General features: G+C 63.2%; 1 protein-coding gene across 1 annotated transcript in view; it reads right to left on the bottom strand.

Moving 5' to 3' along the window:
• TPO (thyroid peroxidase) overlaps nucleotides 1-14,114 on the bottom strand; it is a 35,670-nt gene extending 21,556 nt beyond the window's left edge. Inside the window, 4 exon segments of the mRNA NM_001003009.2 lie at nucleotides 2,874-3,006; nucleotides 3,810-3,979; nucleotides 9,263-9,347; nucleotides 13,863-14,114. Coding sequence (NP_001003009.2) covers nucleotides 2,874-3,006; nucleotides 3,810-3,979; nucleotides 9,263-9,347; nucleotides 13,863-13,992 — 518 coding nt within the window. The 5' untranslated portion in view covers nucleotides 13,993-14,114.
• Nucleotides 14,115-21,903: the final 7,789 nt, after the last annotated feature.

Here is a 21,903-nt window from a genome sequence, read left to right as displayed (position 1 = left end):
GCCCCGGGGGCGCCGCTCTGTGAAGGATGCTCGGCGCGGGAGCCGCGAGCACCTGTGGCTGGGAGCACCCAGGTGCCCGGAGAGAAAGGGGCGAGCGCATGTGCACCCTCACCTGCTCATGCTCAGAAGGCGGAGCCCATGTTTAATTTGGGTTTTGACAATTGTTTCGACGAGTGAACCTGAGAATTACGTTGTCACGGAATTACACCCTGACGCCCGGCGTCCCCGGGGCCCATAACTCAGGAGCAGACGTCAGACGTTGCCTTCGGGCGGGTCCCTCCATCTGCAAACTCCGGGGTTGGAGGCCAGATTCTCCGGCGAGGGGGCTCCGTGCAGAATCACCGGGTAGTGGGGTCACGTCCCGCAGCCGCGAGGTGTCCCCAGTGTCGGGGAATGGCAGGCCGGGGAATGGACCCGCTGACGGGCCGCGTCTCCGTCGCCGCGTCGATGCCAACGGCGTCTGGGTCTCCATCCGTGCGGTGGGCGGCGGTGGGTGCGGGCCGGGCTGGCGGGCCGTTGTCGACCCAACGTAAGCCCGGGCCGCAATAATTCTGTGCGATTTGGAGAAGCAGCCGTGGCCGCGCATGGTGGGTCACAGCTGCCGCCCGGCGGGAGCCTCCCCGCGGCCTCAGCGGTCACGCTCACGGCCTGTGGCGAAGCCTCGGGCCACGAACCAAGAGGTCAGATCCCGTCCGGTCATCCCGCGGTGACGTCCCTTCCGGTGTCGCGGTCGAGGGCTGCAGGCAGACACCAGTACCGGACACACTGCGCCAGGTAAGCGCCGTCGCCCTTCGTGGAGGCAGAAACGGCCCAGATGGCCGAGAGCCACCGGGTGGTCACTGCCCCGTCCTGCGGCCCGACCCGACGGCACCGCTCACCTAACACCCTGCTCCCCGTATCTGGAGACCGGGTTTGCTCCCAGGGACGACGGCGGCGTGCTGCCCACACGCTCATGCGCGGATGAGGGAAACCGAGGCCCCACAGAGGACCAGGCTCCCGAGCGCAGAGCAGGGCCCCGCGTCCACGGGCGCCGTCCCCGCTCCCACGCCAGCAGCCCTCGCAGTGCCGATCACGTCACGCGAACAGGACTGCCGGCGGGACAGCCTCCTTGCCGCTGCCGCTAATGCCTCGTGTGATGTGTCCAGCCGCCGGACAGTCTCGGTGAGCGAAGGCCAGGCCGCACCCCACGGGACACCCGGCCCGCGCGCCCCTGCGGGAAAGCTAGTAGAAGTGAGGAGCTTCTAGGTCCAGCCCTCGGGAACTCAGAATTCACGCAGCGGGGCCCTGAGCGCATGTGGCCTAGAGACGGTCGTGCGGCCGGGAGGCAGGACCCGAGCCCGAGCCGGCGGCACCACGACGGATGAGAGTTGAGGGGAGCAGGAAACAGGCCACTGTGCGTCCACCTTCCGTCCAGGAGAGACAGGGACCCGTGGGCAGGCCCCAGGGAGTAAGGGACCAACGGCGCTGACGCTTTAGTGAAAAACAGGGAGCGCGTGGCGGCGGAACTACCCGCACATCCGAGCCCGGAGCCCGGAAACCGCGTAGGGGAGTCCGGCCGCTGCGGGGCCTGGGAAGATGGACGGACGGACGGACGGCCTGCGTCCTGCTCACCCCAGACGTGCCCTCCAGCCCGAAGTCCGAGCCAGCCACGCAGGGGCAGCCACAACCATCCAGGGGCGCAGAACACGCGTCAGGAGGACACCAGCCTGCCTGTCGTCCCCCTCCCTGCACAACCGCCGTCGGACGACCCCGCGGAGTGGGCTGGACCCGGGCAGTGAGAGCACATGCACGCCGGCGGGTGGCACGGACCCGCCTCCGGGAACTGCCCTGCGCGGGGTGTCCCGTGTGCCCTGGGGACGCCCGCGCTGCACAGCCTGTCCCTCGGGCACACCCAGCGCCATTGGGGGGCAGAGGCTGGCGGAGGAGCCTGTGGCGACAGGAGAGGTCCTGGATGGGGCACAGGGGCCTGGGGATGCCCACGGGTGGACAGAAGCCCAGGGGACACCCACGTGTGGGGTGACAGGGGCCTGGGGTACACCCATGGGGGGGATACAGGGGCCTCGGGGATGCCCACAGGTGGACAGGAGCCCAGGGGATGCCCAGAGGTGGGGTGACAGGGGCCTGGGGGACACCCATGGGTGGGGGACAGGGGCCCAGGGGACACCCACGTGTGGGGTGACAGGGGCCCGGGGTACGCCCATGGGGGGGTACAGGGGCCTGGGGGACACCCAGAGGTGGGGTGATAGGGGCCTGAGGGACACCCAGAGGTGGGGAACAGGGGCCTGGGGACGCCCATGGGTGGACAGGAGCCCAGGGGATGCCCAGAGATGGGATAACAGGGGCCTGGGGGACGCCCATGGGTGGGGACAGGGGCCTGGGTGCCCCCCAGAGGTGGAGAACAGGGACCTGGGGATGCCCACAGGTGGACAGGAGCCCAGAGGATGCCCAGAGGTGGGGGACAGGGGCCTGGGGGGCACCCAGAGGTGGGGTAACAGGAGCCTGGGGGATGTCCAGAGGTGGGGGACAGGGGCCTGGATGACAACCCTGGGTGGGGAGACAGGAGCCTGGGAGACAGGAGCCTGGGGGACACTCGTGGATGGGGTGGGGTGGCATCCAGGATGGCGTGGGGTGGCGTCCAGAATGGGGTGACATCAGTGGATGGGGTGGCTCCAGTGGATGCTCGTGGATGGGGTGGGGCGGTGTCCAGGGGACACTGGTGGATGGTGTGGCTCCAGGGGACGCCCGTGGACTGGCCGTGTGAGGGGGCCCAGGGTGCTGAGAAGCGGGAGGAGACCCCCCCAGGGCCCGCAGCCCCTCCGGGTGGCCTCTAACCCCGCTGCCCCCGAAGCGGAGCGAAGCCGGAGTGCACCCACCTGTTGTTGCAGGCGCCCGTGATGAGCCGGTACTTGCGGGCCAGGCAGGTGTCCGGGCACCTGGGGGGCAGCATGTGGGGCCGACACCCGGACGCGTTGGCAATCGTGTCCAGCACGGCTTCGGGCAGCGTGTCTAGGGGAGCACCACGCGCGTCATCCCCGTTGGCAGCGGCCAACCTCCCCGCTGCCTCCCTCGGCCGACCTCTGCGCTGGGCACGCGCGTGGGCCCGGTCGCTCCCCACGGGGCCCGGCTTCTCCTTCAGGCCGCGGCTCATCAACCCGCGCCTCCCGCTGCAGAGACGGGCTGACAGGCGACGGCGGCTCCGCGACCCGCGGCGAAGAAGCCAGAGCTCGGGGCGTGGAGCCGCCCGTGACTGTTGTGCAGCAGGTGCCATCCGCTGGCCCGACGCCGCCGAGCCCCTGCCGACCCGGGGCCCCATGTCCTCGCCCCCACCCGGCGCCCCAGGTCTTCGCCCCAACGCCTCCACGTCCTCACCCGACCTTCAGCTTCCCTCCATCCTCGCCCTGACCCCCGATGCCCCCGCATCCTCACCCTGACCCCCAATGCCCCTGTGTCTTTGCCCTGACCCCCAGCTGCCCCCCATCCTTGCCCTGACCCCCAGATGATCCCATCCTCGCCCCGACCTGGTGCCCCCACATCCTCACCCCGACCCCCAACTGCCCCTCATTCTCAACCCGACCCGCTGCCCCCACGTGACTGCGCCTCCTGAACGAGCTCCTGCAAACCCCCACCTTCCGTCCGGGCCGCGCCAACACCCCCACACTCTCTGATGCCAGGACGGGGCTGCCTGGGGGCTTGAGCCGTTTCCCCACGTCCGGAGGGGGCTGCAGGACCTCCCAGGGGAACCCAGATACCTTCCCTTGGCCATGCTGTCCTGGGTCGAGGCCCTGGGGCCTGCCCCTCGGGGCGCTTACCGGTGAGAGGCCAAGATCGCCCCAGCTTCCCATAGACCCGTGTCCTCACGGCCTGCACGGAGGCTTCCATGATCTCCGCCGCTCGGGAGACGGCTCGGCTGGTCGGCTCGGGGAGTTTGGAAAAAGACAGAAGCTGCGACGGGGAAGGGAGCCCCCTTTTGCTGAGGTCTCTATGGCACAAGGGGGGACATAAAGTGGGTCACTCAGAAGCAACCGCTAAGCTCTCGAGCGGACTGTGGGGGCAGGAGCCGGGGAGCAGCACCGAGCACCGTGCGGGTTGGAGGGTGGGCGTCCCCGGACCCGAGCACGGGGCCAGCGGGAGATAAACCTCCTCGCCAAAGTCCAGGTGGATGCCCTCGTCGTGCTTCCCCGGGGACTGGGGCCCTGGGTGCGTGCACCCCGTCGAGGGCCCCGGGCCAGCCAGTGCTCCCAGCCCAGCTCCTCCCCTCCAGCCAGAGCATCACCCCCAAGGGCGAACACGGCAACAAACCTGCTGTGGGAGAGCCCAGACGGCCCGGGGGGGGGGGGTGGGGGCGACCTGCACGGTCCCCGGGCTCTCACGTATCACCTCAGCCCAGGCCCAGGTCGCCGTCTGCCCCTGACCCGGGACCCAACACGTCCCCACCACTGCCTGCACCCAGACCCCAGGACGCTCCCACCACTGCCTGCACCCAGACCCCAGGATGCTCCACCACTGCCTGCACCCAGACCCCAGGACACTCCCACCACCGCCTGCAGCCAGACCCCAGGACCCTCCCCACCACCACCTGCACCCAGATCCCAGGACCCTCCCCCCACCACCTGAACCCGGACACCAGGACCCTCCCACTACTGCCTGCAGCCAGCACCTTCCTGCCCCTGATGGGTTGGTGACCCTTGTCACTGTCTGGGGTACGTGGGGTCATAGTCCTGAGCATGTGGGTCCTGGCCGTGGGCACGGGGGTCCCATGGCCAATTCATGCACCTTCCTCCTTGAGTCTGCAGCTGCTCCCTCCGGGTCCTCCCCCCCCATCTTCTCTCCTCCTGCTCCCGTCTGTCAGCCTCCCTGTGCGTCCGTCTCTCTCTCTCCCAAGCAGCAGGACCACGGCCGCTCCCTCCTCCAGCAGAGGACCCGTGGCGGCTGGGGCGACGCCTGCATCAGGTCACGGGGGTCATGCGCTTGGGGAATGAAGACCTTAGAGGCGCTTGATCCTTCCAGTCCCACCAGGCACCCACAGATGGGACTTTTCTCCTGGTTTTAGTAGAATTCACGAGAGCCGCCGGGCACCCAGCGCAGGGACCGCGGCTTTAGCCTAGGATGTGCTTTGGAAGCCTTTCAGGGATCAGGATAAAAAATACTGAGAAGTGGTCTCGTTTGGAGGACTCGGGTTGCGCGTTTCATTGTTTCACAGGCCAAGTGAGCGAGCACGGAAGTGTCGGCGGATCCTCGCTGCCGTGGAATGACTTCCTGGAACACGCCGATGCTTTCCCTGGTTAGTGAGCAAGGAGCAAACGGCCGTTAGCTCGCCGACCATAACCGGGAGGCGGCGACGGGTCAGGGGTCTTTCTCGGCGTTTCGAGTGGGAAGAGCGGCTGGGGGACGGGGGTCAGGGTGTCGCGGGCCACGACGGAGGCTGCGGGGGGTGGCCCGGCGGCTCCCGGACATGATGTGCGAGCGCCGAGTGGTGCCAACCGCCCCCCTCTATCCTGCGAGCCGGCGCCCAGCCCCCGCCGTGCAGACCCTGGACCCGTGGGGCTGACCTGCCCCCTGCACCCCCCCCCCCGGTCCCTGTACTTCCAACAAGCGCGGAGGCCGCTGGCTTCGCCCGCGCAAACGCTGCCTCCCCTCCGAGCATGTTTCCGGTTCCTGCGTGTCCTGGATCCGAATCCCCAAGGACCCCAGGTGCAGCCGCAGGGACTTCCCGTTGGACGCTGGTCCTAGAAGACTTTTGAAGAAACATCTAGAAGCCACCTCAGAAGACCTCGCCGATGACGTCCGTGATTGGTTTCGTCGTCGTGGCGTTTCCATGGAGCCTCCCCACAAATCAAGGGGGTAAAAGGAATCCGGGCCCCAGTTCCAGGGCGCAGGGAGACGGACAGCCTTCCTTCCCTGGGACGTGGCCGGCCCGGGCAGCCCCAGGGACCCGGTCCTTGGTCCTCAGAGCGCAACAGCCAAATGAGCCTTGGGAGGACACTGAGACGGCGGCTGCCTCCCCGTGCACCTGTGACGCCTGAGGGTGCAGGTCCCCTCAGGCCCAGGGAGGAGCCGTCGGCCCTGAGGCAGGCCCCACGGCCCGGCTTGTGCAGCGGGAGGTCCCTGGAAAAAAAGCATCTCACCTGCAGCCTGGGGTCATGGGGCAGCCGCTGACACGTGGATGTGCCCCCGCCCTGGTGCTCAGACCCACGGAAGCCGTGACCCGGGGACAGGCGCGTGGGAAAGCCTGCGGAGGGTGGGGCGGTGTGCGCACGGGGGCAGACGCCGCTGGGGACAATCCCCTGGAGCTCTGGGCTGCTTCTTGACACCTTGTGGGGCAAAGGATGCTCCCTCTTTTTTCCCCGTCCACCTTCACAGGGACGCTTAGGAAAGGGGCAGCTTTGGGGACACCCGGCGGGCTCAGGGTCCTGCTCTCAGGGTCATGAGTTCAATCCCTACGTTGGGCGTGGAGTCTGCTTAAAGGGGGGCAGCGTCGGAAGGCGGAGGTGGTGTCTCCCCTGCAAAACGGTCCAGCGTAGCACAGACAGCGTCCCACCATCCTGTCCAGGGCAGGGGCCGGGGGTGGGGGGCGCGCCCAGGGCACGGCGGGAGCTTTAGAAGAGCAGGTGACGCTGGGTGGGGGGCCTCATCTTGGTGACTTTAGGGTGCTGCCTCCATCGTAGGTCCAGGGACGCAGACTTGGAATTGCCGGCGACGGGGTCAACAGTGAGACTGTGGGAGAGCGCCACCTCCATCCCCAGACTGGACAAACCCACAGGTACGGCAGCCAGAGCCCCCGAGCCGCCGCCGCAACGGCGGGGCACACGCGGAAGCCCCGGGGAGTCCGGTGAGCGAAGGACGTGCCTGCTTCACGGACAAAGTGCGGGGCCTCGAGCTCGGGGCATCTAGGGAGGGAGGGGCCTCGGGCCGCACGGACCCTGCAGGTCCCCCTGAGGTGACAGCGTGACGCCTCCGTCCCCAGCGCCTCTACCATCAGCACGGGGCGCGGTGGGCTGGCCGCTGGCCTGTCCACAAAAGCGCAGACCCCCCGCCGTCTTGACACGGGCAGGGCCTCGTCTGTTTTCCCACCGGCACAGCGAGCGGGGACGGCGCGTCACGGCGTCTACTCTGCGTATCGTGATGAGAAAGCCGGTTTCTTCTCCAGCTGCAAAGTCATTAGATTTGTTTCGAGGCGTAAAAATATTTCATGATTAACATGTTTTAGGGCCCCTGGGTGGCTCGGCGGTGGAGCATCTGCCTCCGGCTCAGGGCGTGACCCCAGGGTCCCGGGATCGAGTCCCCATCGGGCTTCCTGCACGGAGCCTGCGTCTCTCTCGGCCCGGGTCTCTGCCTCTCTCTGGGTCTCTTGTGAATAAATAAATAAAATCTTTAAAATTTTTCCTGCAAGCTGATGCTTCACCAGCTGGTCGAGCGCCGTACGTGTCTGGTGATCTGCAGCGTGCCCGTCCTCAGGGGCAGGTGCCGCGTGCGTGTGTGCAGAGGGGGCGTGAAGCGCGGCCCATCCCTGCGGGCCTGGCACCCGGCGCACAGCTGCGTGGACTGCAGACGGCATTGGCTCAAGAAACAGAGTTTGAGTGAGTCAAGCATGATTCGAGGGTCCTCCAAAAGCAGATCTTTCCCATAAAATGCCCCCGCTGAGTCCCACACGCTCCCAGCACGCAGTCCATCCTCGGGGACGCGAGCCCGTCCCCCACGACCGTCCCCCACGACCGTCCCCGTTCTTCAGGGTAACCTGACACGGCACCGCTCCCGTGAAGGCACGAGAAACACAGTGTCTCTCTCTTTCCCGTGTGGACTCAAGCGCTTAGAAGACAAGTAAAAACTGGCTTGCAGCCAAGATGGACAGCAGGGGATTTTTTGGGCGAAATAATGGCAATTTGGAAAGAATCCACTCTGCCTTGTGACCCGTTGTGAGAGCTTATGTGGTTATGAGTCAACAGCCGACGAGATGAGCTTGAGGCTAAGACCTGCTCCTTGTCGCTTCTACGACATCTCCTGTGACCACAGTCCCTTAGTATTGATGTCGTCATGCATTTAAAACCAAGGTGCTGGGGATCCCTGGGTGGCGTAGGGGTTTAGCGCCTGCCTTTGGCCCAGGGCACGATCCTGGAGACCCGGGATCGAGTCCCACATCGGGCTCCCTGCATGGGGCTTGCTTCTCCCTCTGCCTGTGTCTCTGCCTCGCTCTCTCTCTCTCTGTGTGACTATCATAAATAAAAAAAAAAAAAATAAATAAAACCAAGGTGCTTCTCAAGGACTTGGAGCAGAAGGACAGGTGGACTTGGTCCTGCAGCGAACGCCCGCGTGAGGCTGTGTCCAGCCCACCCCGCTCTGGCCTCCCGGCTCCTCCTCTCTGCCCCCAGGAGAGCAGCCTGCCTGCAGCTGGGACCCCCGCCTGCCGCCTGGACTCCCACCTGCTGCTACCTGGACCCCCACCTACCGCATGGAACCCTGCCTGCCACCTGGACCCCCACCTGCTCCCTGGAACCCTGCCTGCCACCAGAATACCCCACCTGCTGCCTAGACTCTTTACCTGCTGCCTGGAACCCTGCCTGCCACCTGGACCCCCTCCTGCCACCTGAACCCCCACCTGCTACCTGGAACTGTGCCTGCCACCAGAACACCCCACCTGCCGCCTGGAACCCTACCTGCCACCAGGATCCCCCACCTACTGCCTAGACTCTTCACCTGCTGCCTGGACCCCCCCCGCCGCCACCTGGAACCCCCACCTGCCGCCTGGAACCCCCTGCCTGCCGCCGAGAACCCCTGCCTGCTGCTGGGACCCCCTGCATGCTATCTGGACCCCTGCCTACTGCCTGGATCCTCACCGGGCACTGGGACCCCCCACCTGCCGTCTGGACCCTCTGCCTGCCACCGGGACCCCCCACCTGCCACCTGGACCCTCACCTGCTGCCTGGACCCCTGCCAGCCACTGGGACCCCCGCCAGCCCCTGGGACCCTCGCCTACTGCCTGGACCCCCACCAGGCACTGGGACGCCCAGCCAGCCGCCTGGACCCCCGCCTGCCTCCAGGACTGCAGTGCCGAGTCCTGGCAAGATCACCCTGCTTTGCTCTGTGCCTCGTTCTTTGAGGACCTTGCCACGGACCAGGGAGGTGAGCTCCTCCTTGGGAGACTGGAGATGGGGCCTGGCAGTGGACGGCGCACGGGGCCAGCCCTGTCCCGGCCCGGGACTCCGCAGCCCTGCCCCGGCCACACCCGGCCCCACCCGGCCCCGCCCGGCCCCGCGGGAAGGCCTACCTCCTCACGGTGTGCTGGATGGCGCCGTCCACCACGCGCCGGCTCTCCTCCACGACGCCAAGGACACTGGCCTCTCCGCTCTGTCCTGTGGGACAAGGTGCCACATGGAAGCAGGTTCGAGCGCATCACCCTCTACCACAGCCAGTGTCCCCCACGGGCTCCGGGGCCGTGTGCGGGGTCCTGACCCGGGTGCCCCGTGGGCCCTGTTTCCACGCATCCCAGGGGCGGGGCTCCCCCTGCAGAGCCGCCCGCCCGCCCAGACGCCCTCTGGTGACCCCGAGAGCCCTGAGTCCTGTTACCTGACCAGTGACGTGGTGAATTCATGATATTTCCCTGATTTAAGCTGTGCGTTTCACCAAGATGAATTACTCCCATACGGCAGCGGTTTCCAATGACAAGACTTGCATTTTATTTCACGCTGGAGCTGTTTACCAAGTCCTATGCCCCGAGCGCTCAGTCCCCGGGAACTTGGTACACTGAGGCCTAACCCCCAGCGCCCGTGTGAGCACAGTCCCAGGGTCCCCGTGCTGGCCTTGGGGATGAAAACGCGAGCCACGGGGGCCGCGCGGGGGCTCGGGAAATCCGTGGGAATCGCAGAGGCAACAGGCGCCCTGCCCATGGGACCCTGCGCCCGTGGGTCCGTGCAGCGGCTCTGGAGCCAAGCCCCCGGGAGCCCCCCGAGGCTGCACCGCCGGCCTGGTGCTCACGTCAGCTCCGCTGCCCGGGGATCGCTGGGACGGAGGCGGGAGGTGCTCCCGGCGTCAGGGGTGGCTCTGCTCCCCAGTCCCCGCCGCCAGCCCCCCGAGCGCCCCTCCTCAGGCCCGACCTGTGACCCCTTGGTGGCTCCCAGCCTCCCGGCCAGCAAGGCCCGGCGAGGACAAGCTCAGTGGCGGCCTTTCGTCCCTTCCTTCACCTTCCGGTGCTGACCTCCCCGCAGCCGCTCGGCCCGCGCTCACCTGCTCACCTGCCGCGGGGCTGGGAGGGCCTCCACCTGCGGCCTGGCCCGGTAGGCGGCGGCACCTGCGCCAGCCTCGTAGAGCAAACAGCTGCTAGGCCTGTGCCACGTGGGGCGGCTGCCAGGACCCCGGGGCCGTGGGGACCCTGCCGGGCCTCCCTGGGGCGCCGCGCTCGCCGTTGGCTGGAGCCCGTCCCCTTGGGGACAACTTCTTGGCCCTGTGCACCCTTCACCTTGGGTTCGGGTGCTCCCGGCTGCTCCTCCCAACACGCCGCGGGGTCCAGCACCGGGAAACGCATTTCAGTCCGTCCTCCCGCCTGTGTGCGCCTCCCGCGTGGCCTCCGGAAGGGCGGGCTCGAGCTCGTCCGCGTCGGGGTCTCCTCCCGATGGCAGACCGAGCGCTGGCTGTCGCTGGGCAGTGGCCAGGGCCAGTTAGCGGGTCTGCGGCACAGGCGACCCCGGACATTGGCGACCGTTAGTGGGTTGGGCCTCCCCTCCCCCCCCCCTCCTCCAGTGTCTTCCGACCAAGCCTTTGCTGGCGTTTTGACATCAGCGGCACAGGCTTGCAGGTTATTCTTCAGAGCGTGTGTATGAAATATGTTCTGGTGCTGACAACCCTCGCCCAGGGAAACCTGATTCTCCAGCGTGACCGTCCCTGGCAGCATCTGCAGGAGCTGGGTCGGTGGGCTTTCGGGTTCAGGGCTGGCTCCAGCTTGGGAGGGGGTTCCCCACACCCCGCAGAGGCCCAGATTTCCGATTTCCACTCAGTCCTGCAGGATCTGCCTGGAGGTGGCATCACAGCCCAGGGCATGGGGGCCACGGGCCACAAGTCCCAGGACGGCAGCTGTGCCTGTGGCCCATGGCCACCCCCGGGGGGCTCCGAGGACCTGGTTCTTAGCCCCTTGACTCTGCAGAGTGGCCCGTGGAGCTCAGGAAACACTTGATCCACTAGCTTGCTCAAGGATGCAAGTCAGCAGCTGGAGGACAAATGTGTGGGGTGAGGTCCCCATGACGCTTGGGGCCAGCTCAGCGGGGGCGTTCTGTTCCCCAACCCGGACGTGCTCCAAGCCCCGTGCTTCTGGGATTGTAAAGGCTTCGTTACAGAGTCACGGTGACGAAGACACTGGCCATTGGTGCCGGGTCCACCCTCCAGCCTGTTCCTTCCCCAGAGGCGGGATTGGGGCCTCGCATCCCATGGTGGGTCCTGCGGCCACCAACCCCCACCCCGGGTCACCTGAGAGCTTTCCACGTTCTCCTTATTAATGTCAAAAAGGGATCCTATGGCCACTATCAGGGGAGACCCCGAGTGTTTAGGGGCCTGTGAGCAAGAAAGGGGAGCAGACTGTCTACACAGGAGACATCCGTCCTGGTGTCGGAGGACTGAGTATGTCCTGTGCGATCACGGCAGCGCAGACGGGACTCCTGAGATCCTCTGTCCTGCCTGGGGCGGCGGGCCCGCCCTTGCTTCCGCGTCCCGCACCCCCAGCGTCTCAGACCTGGCGACTCTGCACCTGCCCTCTCCCTTTTGGAGAGTTCCAGGGCGGGTCCGACCGGAGGACACCTGCCTTCCGAGACGGTCCCGGCTTCCCGGGGACATAATCGTGTACGTGTGGGCGGCTGGAGCCTGGGAGGCCGGGGGCCAGTAACCCCCGTGCTGCCCAAGGAAGCAAGTGGAGCGTTTCCGGAGTGCTCGTGACCAGCAGGGAAGGACAGGGGCGCCCGGACCTGCCTTCCGGGAGGCCGCACCCCGCGGAGACCCCCGCGTCGCTGCACCCTGACCTGGGACTGGTTTCGCTCCGAGCCCTGCGCCGGGGGCCGTCTTGACGGAGGTGGCTGGCCGAGACCCGATGGGCCGGAGGAGGTTGCCCCCTTCCCTGGCGCGGCACATCCTCGCCGCGGCTTGTTTGCAGCCTCCCGCGGGGCCTGCGGTGCCTCCCGTGGCTCCTGGGCGTCGGTTCTCCGTGGCAGCTGCAGCTTGTGGCGCACCTGCCGTGGGGGTGATGGTGCATTGGTCTCGACTCTGCACGGACGATGTGCACCCCCCCACCCTGTGCTGATGAACAGGACTTCTGTGGGGACCTCCACCGGTCTGCAGAGGGCACTCGCCCTCTCCTTAGGCTCGCGGGGCCATGCAGGTATTTTCAAGCAAAAATGGAATCTCCCAGGACGCCTGGGGGGCTCAGCGGTTGAGCATCTGCCTTTGGCTCAGGTCATGACCCCCCCGGGGGTCCCGGGATCGAGTCCCGCATCGGGCTCCCTGGATGGAGCCTGCTTCTCCTTCTGCCTGTGTCTCTGCCTCTCTCTCTGTGTCATGAGTAAATAAATACAATCTTGAAAAAAACCCTAAATCTCCCTCCACCACCAACTCATTCTTGCCCAGAACGTTCAGGTGCCGCCGTTTACTGCCCCCTGAGCTGCACCCACCTGGGTCCCACTCTGGAGCTGTACCTTAGTACGAGGGGGCCCCGGCCTCGCTCCTGCCCCCAAACTGCCGTAGGCCACAGCCTGACCCTCAGGTGTGCGTGTCCGGGACCTACATGTGTCCTTGACCGCGTGTCAGCCGGTCTGCGGTCCAGGGGTGGGGCTTCCATGGAAGGACCCAGAAAGACAGTGAGCTTGGACACAGCTGCACCTCTGGTCTCTGGGGCCCCCGGGGGTGACCGGACCCTGGACCCGGGCCTCTGGGCCCCCTTGGGTGGCGGTCCTCTTCCCGGCTGCCAGCCCGACGAAGACCCCACCCAGTCTGGTGATAAGAACCCGAACTCACGCAGAAGCACAGCAGCATCACTAGTTAACTCGGCTACAGTGAAATGTGACCAATGAAAATGATCTTTGAAGGTTTACCACCAGCGATCATGTCGTTTCTAAGCTGCTGTTAGCTGGTCGTCAACCGGAAAAAAATTATCCGTTATATTAATGAATGTAAACTGGGAGCACTAGGAGAGAAAATATATTTTCTAAGTAAGTAATTTGTAACGTAAGCAGTTAATAAGCCAGCTTCCAAAATATGGCAGTTGGCAATAAAATACCCCGGAGCGCAGCGTTCTGGTCAGACGGGGCATTGTGCGTCACTTATACACGTATTCCGGGTTTAAGCAGGAAGAAAATCCAACTCTGGGAGACGGGGCAATAACAGAGTATCGCTCTAGCGACGCTGCAGAGACCACATGTCCCGGTTTTTTTAAACTGTGATTCCTGAATCTAAAAATGTGCTGCAGGCAGGCGGCGACGGTCAGATGAACGGCTCCGATGCATGACCACTTGGTCACGTTTGCCACCCGACTTCTAGCTTTGCTAGTTTGTGGTTTTTATGGAAGGAATGAAGTAAGAGGACCAACTCCTTCACTGGCAACACGTCTGCTGGACAGCCACGGTGCGGGCGGCTGGGGTGGGCTCTCAGCCCCGTCTGTCACCCAGGACTCTGCTTCCAGAACATGCATCATTCACAGGAAATGCGTCTACGGCAAAGGCATAAGCAATTTCTCCCAAAGAAATGTTTTTTTTAGATATTCAGCAGGTAATACAGGGATTCTCAATGATCAGAGGACGCGTGGGGTTGTGCTGGGGTCCCCCGACTCCCCCGACGGCGACCGTGGACAGTGACCTCGTCGAGGGTCGATGGTCACAGACCTAGTTGTTACTCACCCCACAGGAGGTCCCGGCCTCCGAGGAAGAAGGGGAGGAGGCCGCGCGCGAGGGCCACCAGCAGCGTGACGCCCAGGACGGCGAGTGCTCTCCCCCCCCAGGCGGAGCCGGCGGGGACCAGGCCGACCATCGGGGCAGCGTGCTCGGGGCGGCTGTTCCGGGAACTCGGTCGTCAGCTGGACGCTCTCTCCTCGGCTCTTCCCTACTCGTCCCGACACCGGGCCCGACCCCACAGCTTGCGTCTGAAGCCCTGGGAGACTGGTCTCCTCCCGGACCGAGGGTGCGGCTGCGCGGGGCCGAGGCTGCCGCCCTATAAACCCTCCGGCGCCCACTGGAGCGTCAGGAGCCGCGGTGGCTCCGGGGCCTTGGGTCTGTGCCAGGCTGCCTGGTGCCGTCACAAGCCGGTGTCGCCTGAGCAGGTCCTCGAGAGGCGGAGCCCCGGCCCCGCGATGGAAGAAGGGGGGAGGGTGTGCGTGTAGAGGGGGAGAAGCCAGCAGGTCGCCCCTCGGATGCGGCCATTCCCGGTGGGCCGTGAGCCCGGGCGCCTGGGGTCTCGGTCCTGGGTCTGCGCAGCCAGCGGGCGCCTGTCCCGGGCTGGGCGGGCACGGACGCCGTGTGCAGGAGGCAGGGCTCCCGCCGACCTGGGGCCGGTCTGCATCGCGGGCCTGAGATGGGCCCAGGGCCCCTTGGCCGGTGGGGGCAGTGTTTCGGGGTGGGCCTCCTCTCCGGCCGCGGACTCAGCAGGAATGCGGTCAGCCTAGCTCGTGGCCGCGGGGCCTCCCTCCGGCTAACGATGCGCCGTCAGCCGGGCTTCCGTCGCCGAGGTCCTCACGGGTCCTCACGGACACGTAGACCCACCCTGAGGGGCAAGGAGCGGCAGGGATCCAGCAATGTCACATCCGAACCCGGAGCCCGGGACTCGGCACACAAGATGGGGTGACGGGCCTCGAGGTGGCGAGGGGACAGGCCCCCCGCGGGATGGAGGCCACAGGCCTGGGGGCGGCGGCAGGGGCCGGAGGGCTGGGACCACGACCACGCAGGTGCCCCGGAGCCGGAAGGAGCGAGGGACAGACTCTCCCCCGGGGCCCCAGAAGGAACCAGCCCTGCGGCCCGGATCTGCTTCCCTGCGGCGCCCTCAGCTTGGACCTGCAGGACCCCGGGGACTAGGTCTGTGCTGGCCGAGGCTCGGAGCGCATGCTGGTTTGTGGCAGGGGCATGCGTGTGGACGGGCGGTGGCGGTCGGGCACGCCTGGGGACTGAGGAGGGCGGCGTTCAGAGCCTGAGCCGGACCGTCGCTGGCTCACCCCGCCCCTCCGTCACGGTGACAGCGGGAAGCCCCGCGTCGATGGGGCCTGGGGAGGGGGACGCACACCCGTGGGAGGCTCGATCACCCCAACCCATCTACACAGCCGTTCTGCAGCATTTCTTAGGCGACGTCCTCACCTCCGGCCCAGCATCAACTGCAGAAATAATCTGTCAGCTAGAAATACACATATTTAGCTGTTACTTTGTGAGTTTCTTCCAAGATCCACTGAGCCCAATAAGGGTGCGGCCAGAAAGCAAGGAAGACGCGCGGCGTGGAGGGGTCGAGGGATGCAAGGGGCCAAGGCCCAGGACGGCAGCGCATCTGTTTCTAGAGACTTTGGCAGGAAGGTTCTCCAGGGAAGAGCCTCTGGGGGAAGATGCAAGGACGCAGCACGCCGGGAGTGGGAGGGCAGGGAGGGCAGGAGGTCCAGGTGGGGAGGTGGTCCAGGTGGGGTGGGTGGGGTGGGTGGGGCGGGTGGGGCAGGAGGTCCAGGGGGGCAGGAGGTCCAGGTGGGGCAGGTGGTCCAGGTGGGGCGGGAGGGGCAGTAGGTCCAGGTGGCGCAGGTGGGGCAGCCTGTGCGGAAAAGCCCAGAGTTCTACAAGGAAGTGGCGCCGTAAGCATCCTGCAAGCATCACAGGCTCTGCGGGGAGGCAGCCAGGGCCTGGGGGGAACGGGGGGAACGGCGAGCGTGGGAAGGACGCCAGGTGCTCCCAGAGAAGGACGACAGGAGGAGGAACGTGACGGGAAGGAATAGATTTCTTCTTCCACCAAGACAAAGGTGGACAAGAAGTTCCAGCGGAAACAAGGAAATTCAGGGTAGAATCCAAAGCGGCGAAGCGCGGTGGGATGTCCGGGGCGTCGGGGCCTCACAGACGGCAACATGTCCCCACACTCGGGCTGAGCACCGAGCACCGAGCACCCAGGCAGCCCTGGGGTCCCGGCCCCGCACGAGTCAAGAGCAGGGTTCCCGCGGGACTACGTGGCTGTTCCTTTTTCCACCAGTGGAGCTTGCACCGCACGACTCGGCTCCTGGAAGCATCCCCGGCCCTGCGTTAGAGGACGCCCTCCGCCCGGGGTTGGGGTGGTCCCAGGACCACGGCGTCGCGGGCAGGGGTCCAGCCAAGAGCCACCGGGTGCTGGCTCCCCCCGAATCCTTCCAGAAACTTCCATCACAAGAGCCACTCACAGGCTCGGTGAGGCCAGAAGCCCTGCCCCAGGGTTGGCTCCCATCCACCTGCGGAATGGGGCACACACTCTCCTTTCCATGTCGTCACCGTGTTCCAGAACATTCTGTTTCTTCTAAGAAAATCTCTCCGAGGTCGTCGACCTTCCTGCAGACTTGTTGCTGACGTTGAGAGAGTGAAAATAACCACTTTGGAGGGTTGACCCAAGGAACTGCTTGTAAGAGGCTCTGGAAGCACGTTTCTGGGTCGCCTCCCGCCCCTGAGGACGGGCGGCGGGTGGGTGTGCGGGGAAGGCCCCGGCGAGGAGCGGGGCTGCGTCCCAGGGCGCGTGGACCACGAACAGGCCGCGGTGCAGGGTGCGTGTGCCAGCCGCGGTCTCAGGCCGTGTGACCTTCCTGGGTGCGAGGTGCCTGCTGTGCCCAGGCTCACGTGCCTCACGCTTGGGGAGTTCCTCCCGGAGCCACGTGTCCCCCACACTTCACTTCAAGTCAGCCGGCACCTGCCAGGTCTAGCAGGGAGAGGGCCCCGGCCCACGTGGATGGACTGACGTGGGGGGGGGGGCTGAGACCGAGTGCAGGAGGCTGGCCGTCGGGGCAGACAGGCCTGGCCTGGAAGAGCCGCAGGAACCCAGTCAGGCCCATGGGGGCTGACAAGGTCGAGCACCAGGGCACGACCTCCGGGTTTGGGTTTGGGGTTCCCCGTGGCGCAGGTGCAGCGGGTCTGGGCCTTTTCCCACCAGTGACATCGCAGTGGGGACTCCCCTGGGGCGGAGCCCCGTGGGCCCTGCTCTGGCCACATCCCGGGCTGGAGGCCCCTGCGCGGACAGGGCCCCTCCTCCCGCTGTGGGCCGCGGCTGCTGGGCCGCCAGCCTCGGAGCGACCGGAGCTCAGGCGAGTGAGCCCATCTCTACGGAACTCCCCGCAGGCTTCCCGGAGTTTCCACTCACACCAGCCCTGCTGCATCTGTCTGTCCAGAGCACCTGCCGCCTGCCTCCCTGACCCACGGCCACGCCCTGCCGCTGCGGCTCTCTGGGGGCCGAGCCCCCTGACTCTGCCCACTCTGGACAGTTTGCATTTCCCAATGCATGCCGAGCTTCTGAACGGGGCGCTGACCTCGGGGAGGACCTCCCATGAGTCCCCGCAGGTCCCCAGCTGGGGCGGGGCCCCGGCAGTCTCCACCTGTCCTCGGCTCCCGCAGACACTTCCCTCCACCCTGGTGGCACCCGCAGCTCGCGTCGCAGAAGACGAGTCACATTCTTTCCGCCACTTGTGGGGCCCGGGCTTTGTAAGGTCCCTCCCTGGGGGGAAGCAGTGGGCCCTGCTCTGAGCCCTGGGGCACCGTGCCCGGGGCAGTGCGACTGCCCAGTGCTCGCCACGTCCCTGTGTCTGGGGGCCCAGCGCCCAGAAGGACGGACTTGGTTACGTGAGTTTTGTGCTCAGAATCTCGTAACTAGCAAGTGGTCCGAGTACGTGCTCAGTGAGCCTGCGGATGAGGAGGGGCCCTGCGGCGGCAGCACCTGCTCGGGACTCTGGGGCCGCCCTGGCTTCCCTGCGGCCACCAAGGTCCCCGTGAATGAACGCGGCCACGTTGCAATGAAGCTGCGTTTACAAAAACCGTCCCTGGACTGGACGTGGCCCACGCCTCGGGCTTTCCTGACCCCTGCTCTCGAGTAACTTCAAGTCACTCATTAATTAAAAAAAAAAAAAAAAAAAAAAAAAAACAGAGGCAAGCACCCAAATTATTTACATCCTGAGTTTGAAATCAGAGAGTATAAGCCAAGAGCGACTTTATTTTCCAAATAGAATACACGTAAGTGGGCGCCAGCAATCGCCCTAAATGCGGGGCTGCGGCGCTGGCTCCACCGTCCGGGCACCTGTGCGCTGAGCCCCCACTTTTCCTCTGGGGCGGGAGAGGCTGTGGGGCTCAGCTGCAGCACCTCCCTCAGGCCCAAGGACGCACGACCTGAAGCCAATGACGCAGGGCAGGGGCCTGATCTCGCCCCGTGTCAGCGTCTCTGGGTCGGGGCTGCGCTCCTACGAAGGCTCACAAAAGTCCTCGCCTGTGAACGAGTGGCCACGTGACAGCCCCCCAGAGCTCCCGGGGTGGAGGCTTGGCACGCGATCCTGGACCACGGCGGGGCGATTCCACGGACCGTGACGGGCAGCGGGTCTCACTGGGCAATCCGCCACCAGACCTCCGAGGGTGAGGAAGACTCTGGTCTGTGTGTGAGGGTAAGACGCAGCCAGAGACGTCTGCTGGCGCACGCAGGCCACCGCCTTCCCCCAACGACACACCGGGTAGTCTGGTTTTGCATTTGCTTTTGGTTCCACTTTTGTTTATTTTTAGAGCATTTTATTTTATTTATCTATTTATGAGACACACAGAGAGAGGCAGAGACACAGGCAGAGGGAGAAGCAGGCTCCATGCAGGGAGCCCTGATGCAGGACTCGATCCCAGGACCCCGGGGTCACGCCCTGAGCCAGAAGCAGATGCTCAACCACTGAGCCATCCGGGCTGCCCCCGGGTTCCAGTTTTAAAGGAAAAATTCATTACAAGAGAAAACTTTTGCTCAGGAAAATATATATTATTTAATATTCTCATTGCTGGTATAAATTTACTGTTAGGGACACATGAGAAAATGCTCTGCATCACTTACCATCAGGGAAATACAGATCACAACCACCATGAGATCCCACCTCACTCCAGTGAGAATGAGGACAATTAACAAGGCAGGAAACCACAAATGTTGGAGAGGATGCGGAGCAAGGGGAACCCTCTTATACTGTTGGTGGGAATGTGACCTGGTGCAGCCACTCTGGAAAACTGTGTGGAGGTTCCTCAAAGAGTTAAAAATAGACCTGCCCTAAGACCCAGCAATTGCACTGCTGGGGATTTACCCCAAAGATACAGATGCAGTGAAACGCCAGGACACCTGCACCCCGATGTTTCTAGCAGCAATGTCCACAATAGCCAAACTGTGGAAGGAGCCTCGGTGTCTATCAAAAGATGATGGATAAAGAAGCTGTGGTCTACATATGCAATGGAATATTCCTCAGCCATTGGAAATGACAAATACCCACCATGTGCTTCGACGTGGATGGAGCTGGAGGGTATTACGCTGAGTGAAATAAGTCAATTTGAGAAGGACAAACATTATATATTCTCATTCATTTGGGGAATATAAATAATAGTGAAAGGGAATATATTCACTAGGGAATCACTTCACTCACTAGGGAAGGGAGAAGAAATGTGTGGGAAATGTCAGAAAGGGAGACAGAACATGAGAGACTCCTAACTCTGGGAAACGAACTAGGGGTGGTGGAAGGGGAGGAGGGTGGGGGGTGGGGGTGAATGGTGACGGGCACTGAGGAGGACACTTGACGGGATGAACACTGGGTGTTATTCTGTATGTTGGTAAATTGAACACCAATAAGAAATAAATTTATATATATAAAAAAGAAACAACAAATACCCACTATGTGCTTCAATGGGGAGGGACCTGGAGGGTACGATGCTGAGTGAAGTCAGTTACCGAGACAAAGACAATTATCATAGGATCTCACTCCCATAATTAACAAAACAGAAGATCACTGCAGAAGGGAAGGAAAAATAAGACAAAATTAGAGAGGGAGACAAACCATAAGAGACTCTTTTATTTTATAAATTTATTTTTTATTGGGGTTCAATTTGCCAACATATAGCCTAACACCCAGTGCTCATCCCGTCAAGTGCCCCCCTCAGTGCCCGTCACCCAGTCACCCCCCCCCTCCCCTTCCACCACCCCTAGTTCGTTTCCCAGAGTTAGGAGTGTAAGATACCTAGGAATACACCTAACCAAAGAGGTAAAGGATCTATACCCTAAAAACTACAGAACACTCTGAAAGAAATTGAGGAAGACACAAAGAGCTGGAAAAATATTCCATGCTCATGGATTGGAAGAATTAATATTGTGAAAATGTCAATGTTACCAGGGCAATGTACACATTTAATGAAATCCCTATCAAAATACCATAAGAGACTCTTTTTTGTTGTTGTTTTTTGTTTTTAATTTTTATAAATTTATTTTTTATTGGTGTTCAATATGCCAACATATAGAATAACACCCAGGGCTCATCCCGTCAGTGCCTCTTAATGACAGGAAACAAACTGAGGGTTCCTGGAGGGGGCGGGTGAGGGGACGGGGTCACTGGGGGACGGGCGTGAAGGAGCAAACGTGGTGGGATGCCGCACCCTGGACCTCTACCTCTGGCACTAATAATCCACCCACCGTATGTTAATCAATTGAATTTAATTTTAAAAAGCATACATTTGCTACAGTAAAAATAATTTACTATTCGATAAACGAATAAAATAGAAATCCTTGTCCCAACCATATTCTGTGTTGCATTTCGTCATTGCTAATCTTGGCTGCCAAAGCCCTTGGGAGATTTTTTTTTTTAGAAAAGTGGATTTGGTTTTTTCCTTTTGCCAGAAGCATTTACGTGTGCTCTGCTTTCACAAAAGCGCTGTTTTCACGTGGGGGTGATGTGATGTTGTGTGATAAACGTGCTTACTCTTAGGTCATGGGGGGCTGGGCACGGGATCAGGAGTCAGACGCAGAGGCCTCAGCCCCTTAGGGTCCTATCCCACAGGTGGGGGGTTAGGGGACTGCATCCCCACCTGTCCCCACCCAGCTGGGCGGCCACCCCAAGGCCGACTGGGAATGAAAGCCGGGACGGTGGCGTGGATTAAGCCACCGTCCAGGGTCGTGTCCCCACTTTGACCACAGTCCTTGTCACCAGGTTTCCATAGTTCCCGTTGAAATGGGATAGAAAACCCCCAAGAATGGGAGGGAAAACAGGCCACGTTTACAAGACAGCTCCCGAGAAGGAGCCCCGGGGCCGGGGCGTGAGTTCCGAGGCAGAATCGGGCTCAGCCTGGGGTCCGAGGGCCTGGCTCACCTGGCGCCGCGAGCAGCCCGGCCTCAGTCCTGCACGGAGCCTGCGCCTGCCCTGCCCCGTACGGCGGGAGCGAGGGTGCACCTGCGTGTGAGCCCAGAGGGGACGGTGCACAGCCCTGAGCGTGTCTCCCGAACCAGCCAGCTTCCCACACAGGAGATCCGCGGGGGCCCCGACTGAGTAAGGCGCAAAACTGAGATTTTTAGGATTAGCCACATATTGTGAATGAAAATAAAACCATCTCCAACCCAGCACCCGACAGCCTGGCGGAGAGACTGTGCCCTTGGCCAGCTCTGCTTCCACCTGCAGCGATAATTGTCATTTTACCCTCCTCCCTGGTCTGCATGGGGCCTGACGGGGCCACCTGGGGGCAGGGATGTCACCTGTGCTGGCAGGACTGGCCAGCAGGAACGCAGAGGGAAGGACACGTGGCTGTGGCCACCGCTCGCTTAGGACTTTCGCTGTTTTCTAATTTTAAAAAAAAGTTGTGCATTTTTTCAGAGCCCCGTGTATTTCTACAAATGTAAATTTCAGCATCAACACTTCCTGGGAATGTATTATTCTCTTCTTTATGATCCAGGAAAGGGACACTTTAAAAATCTACAGTTTTCATG

The sequence above is a fragment of the Canis lupus genome, chromosome 17 (genome assembly GCF_011100685.1).
Source record: "Canis lupus familiaris isolate Mischka breed German Shepherd chromosome 17, alternate assembly UU_Cfam_GSD_1.0, whole genome shotgun sequence".
Taxonomy (NCBI): domain Eukaryota; kingdom Metazoa; phylum Chordata; class Mammalia; order Carnivora; family Canidae; genus Canis; species Canis lupus.
This window is presented reverse-complemented; position numbering and strand designations above follow the sequence as displayed.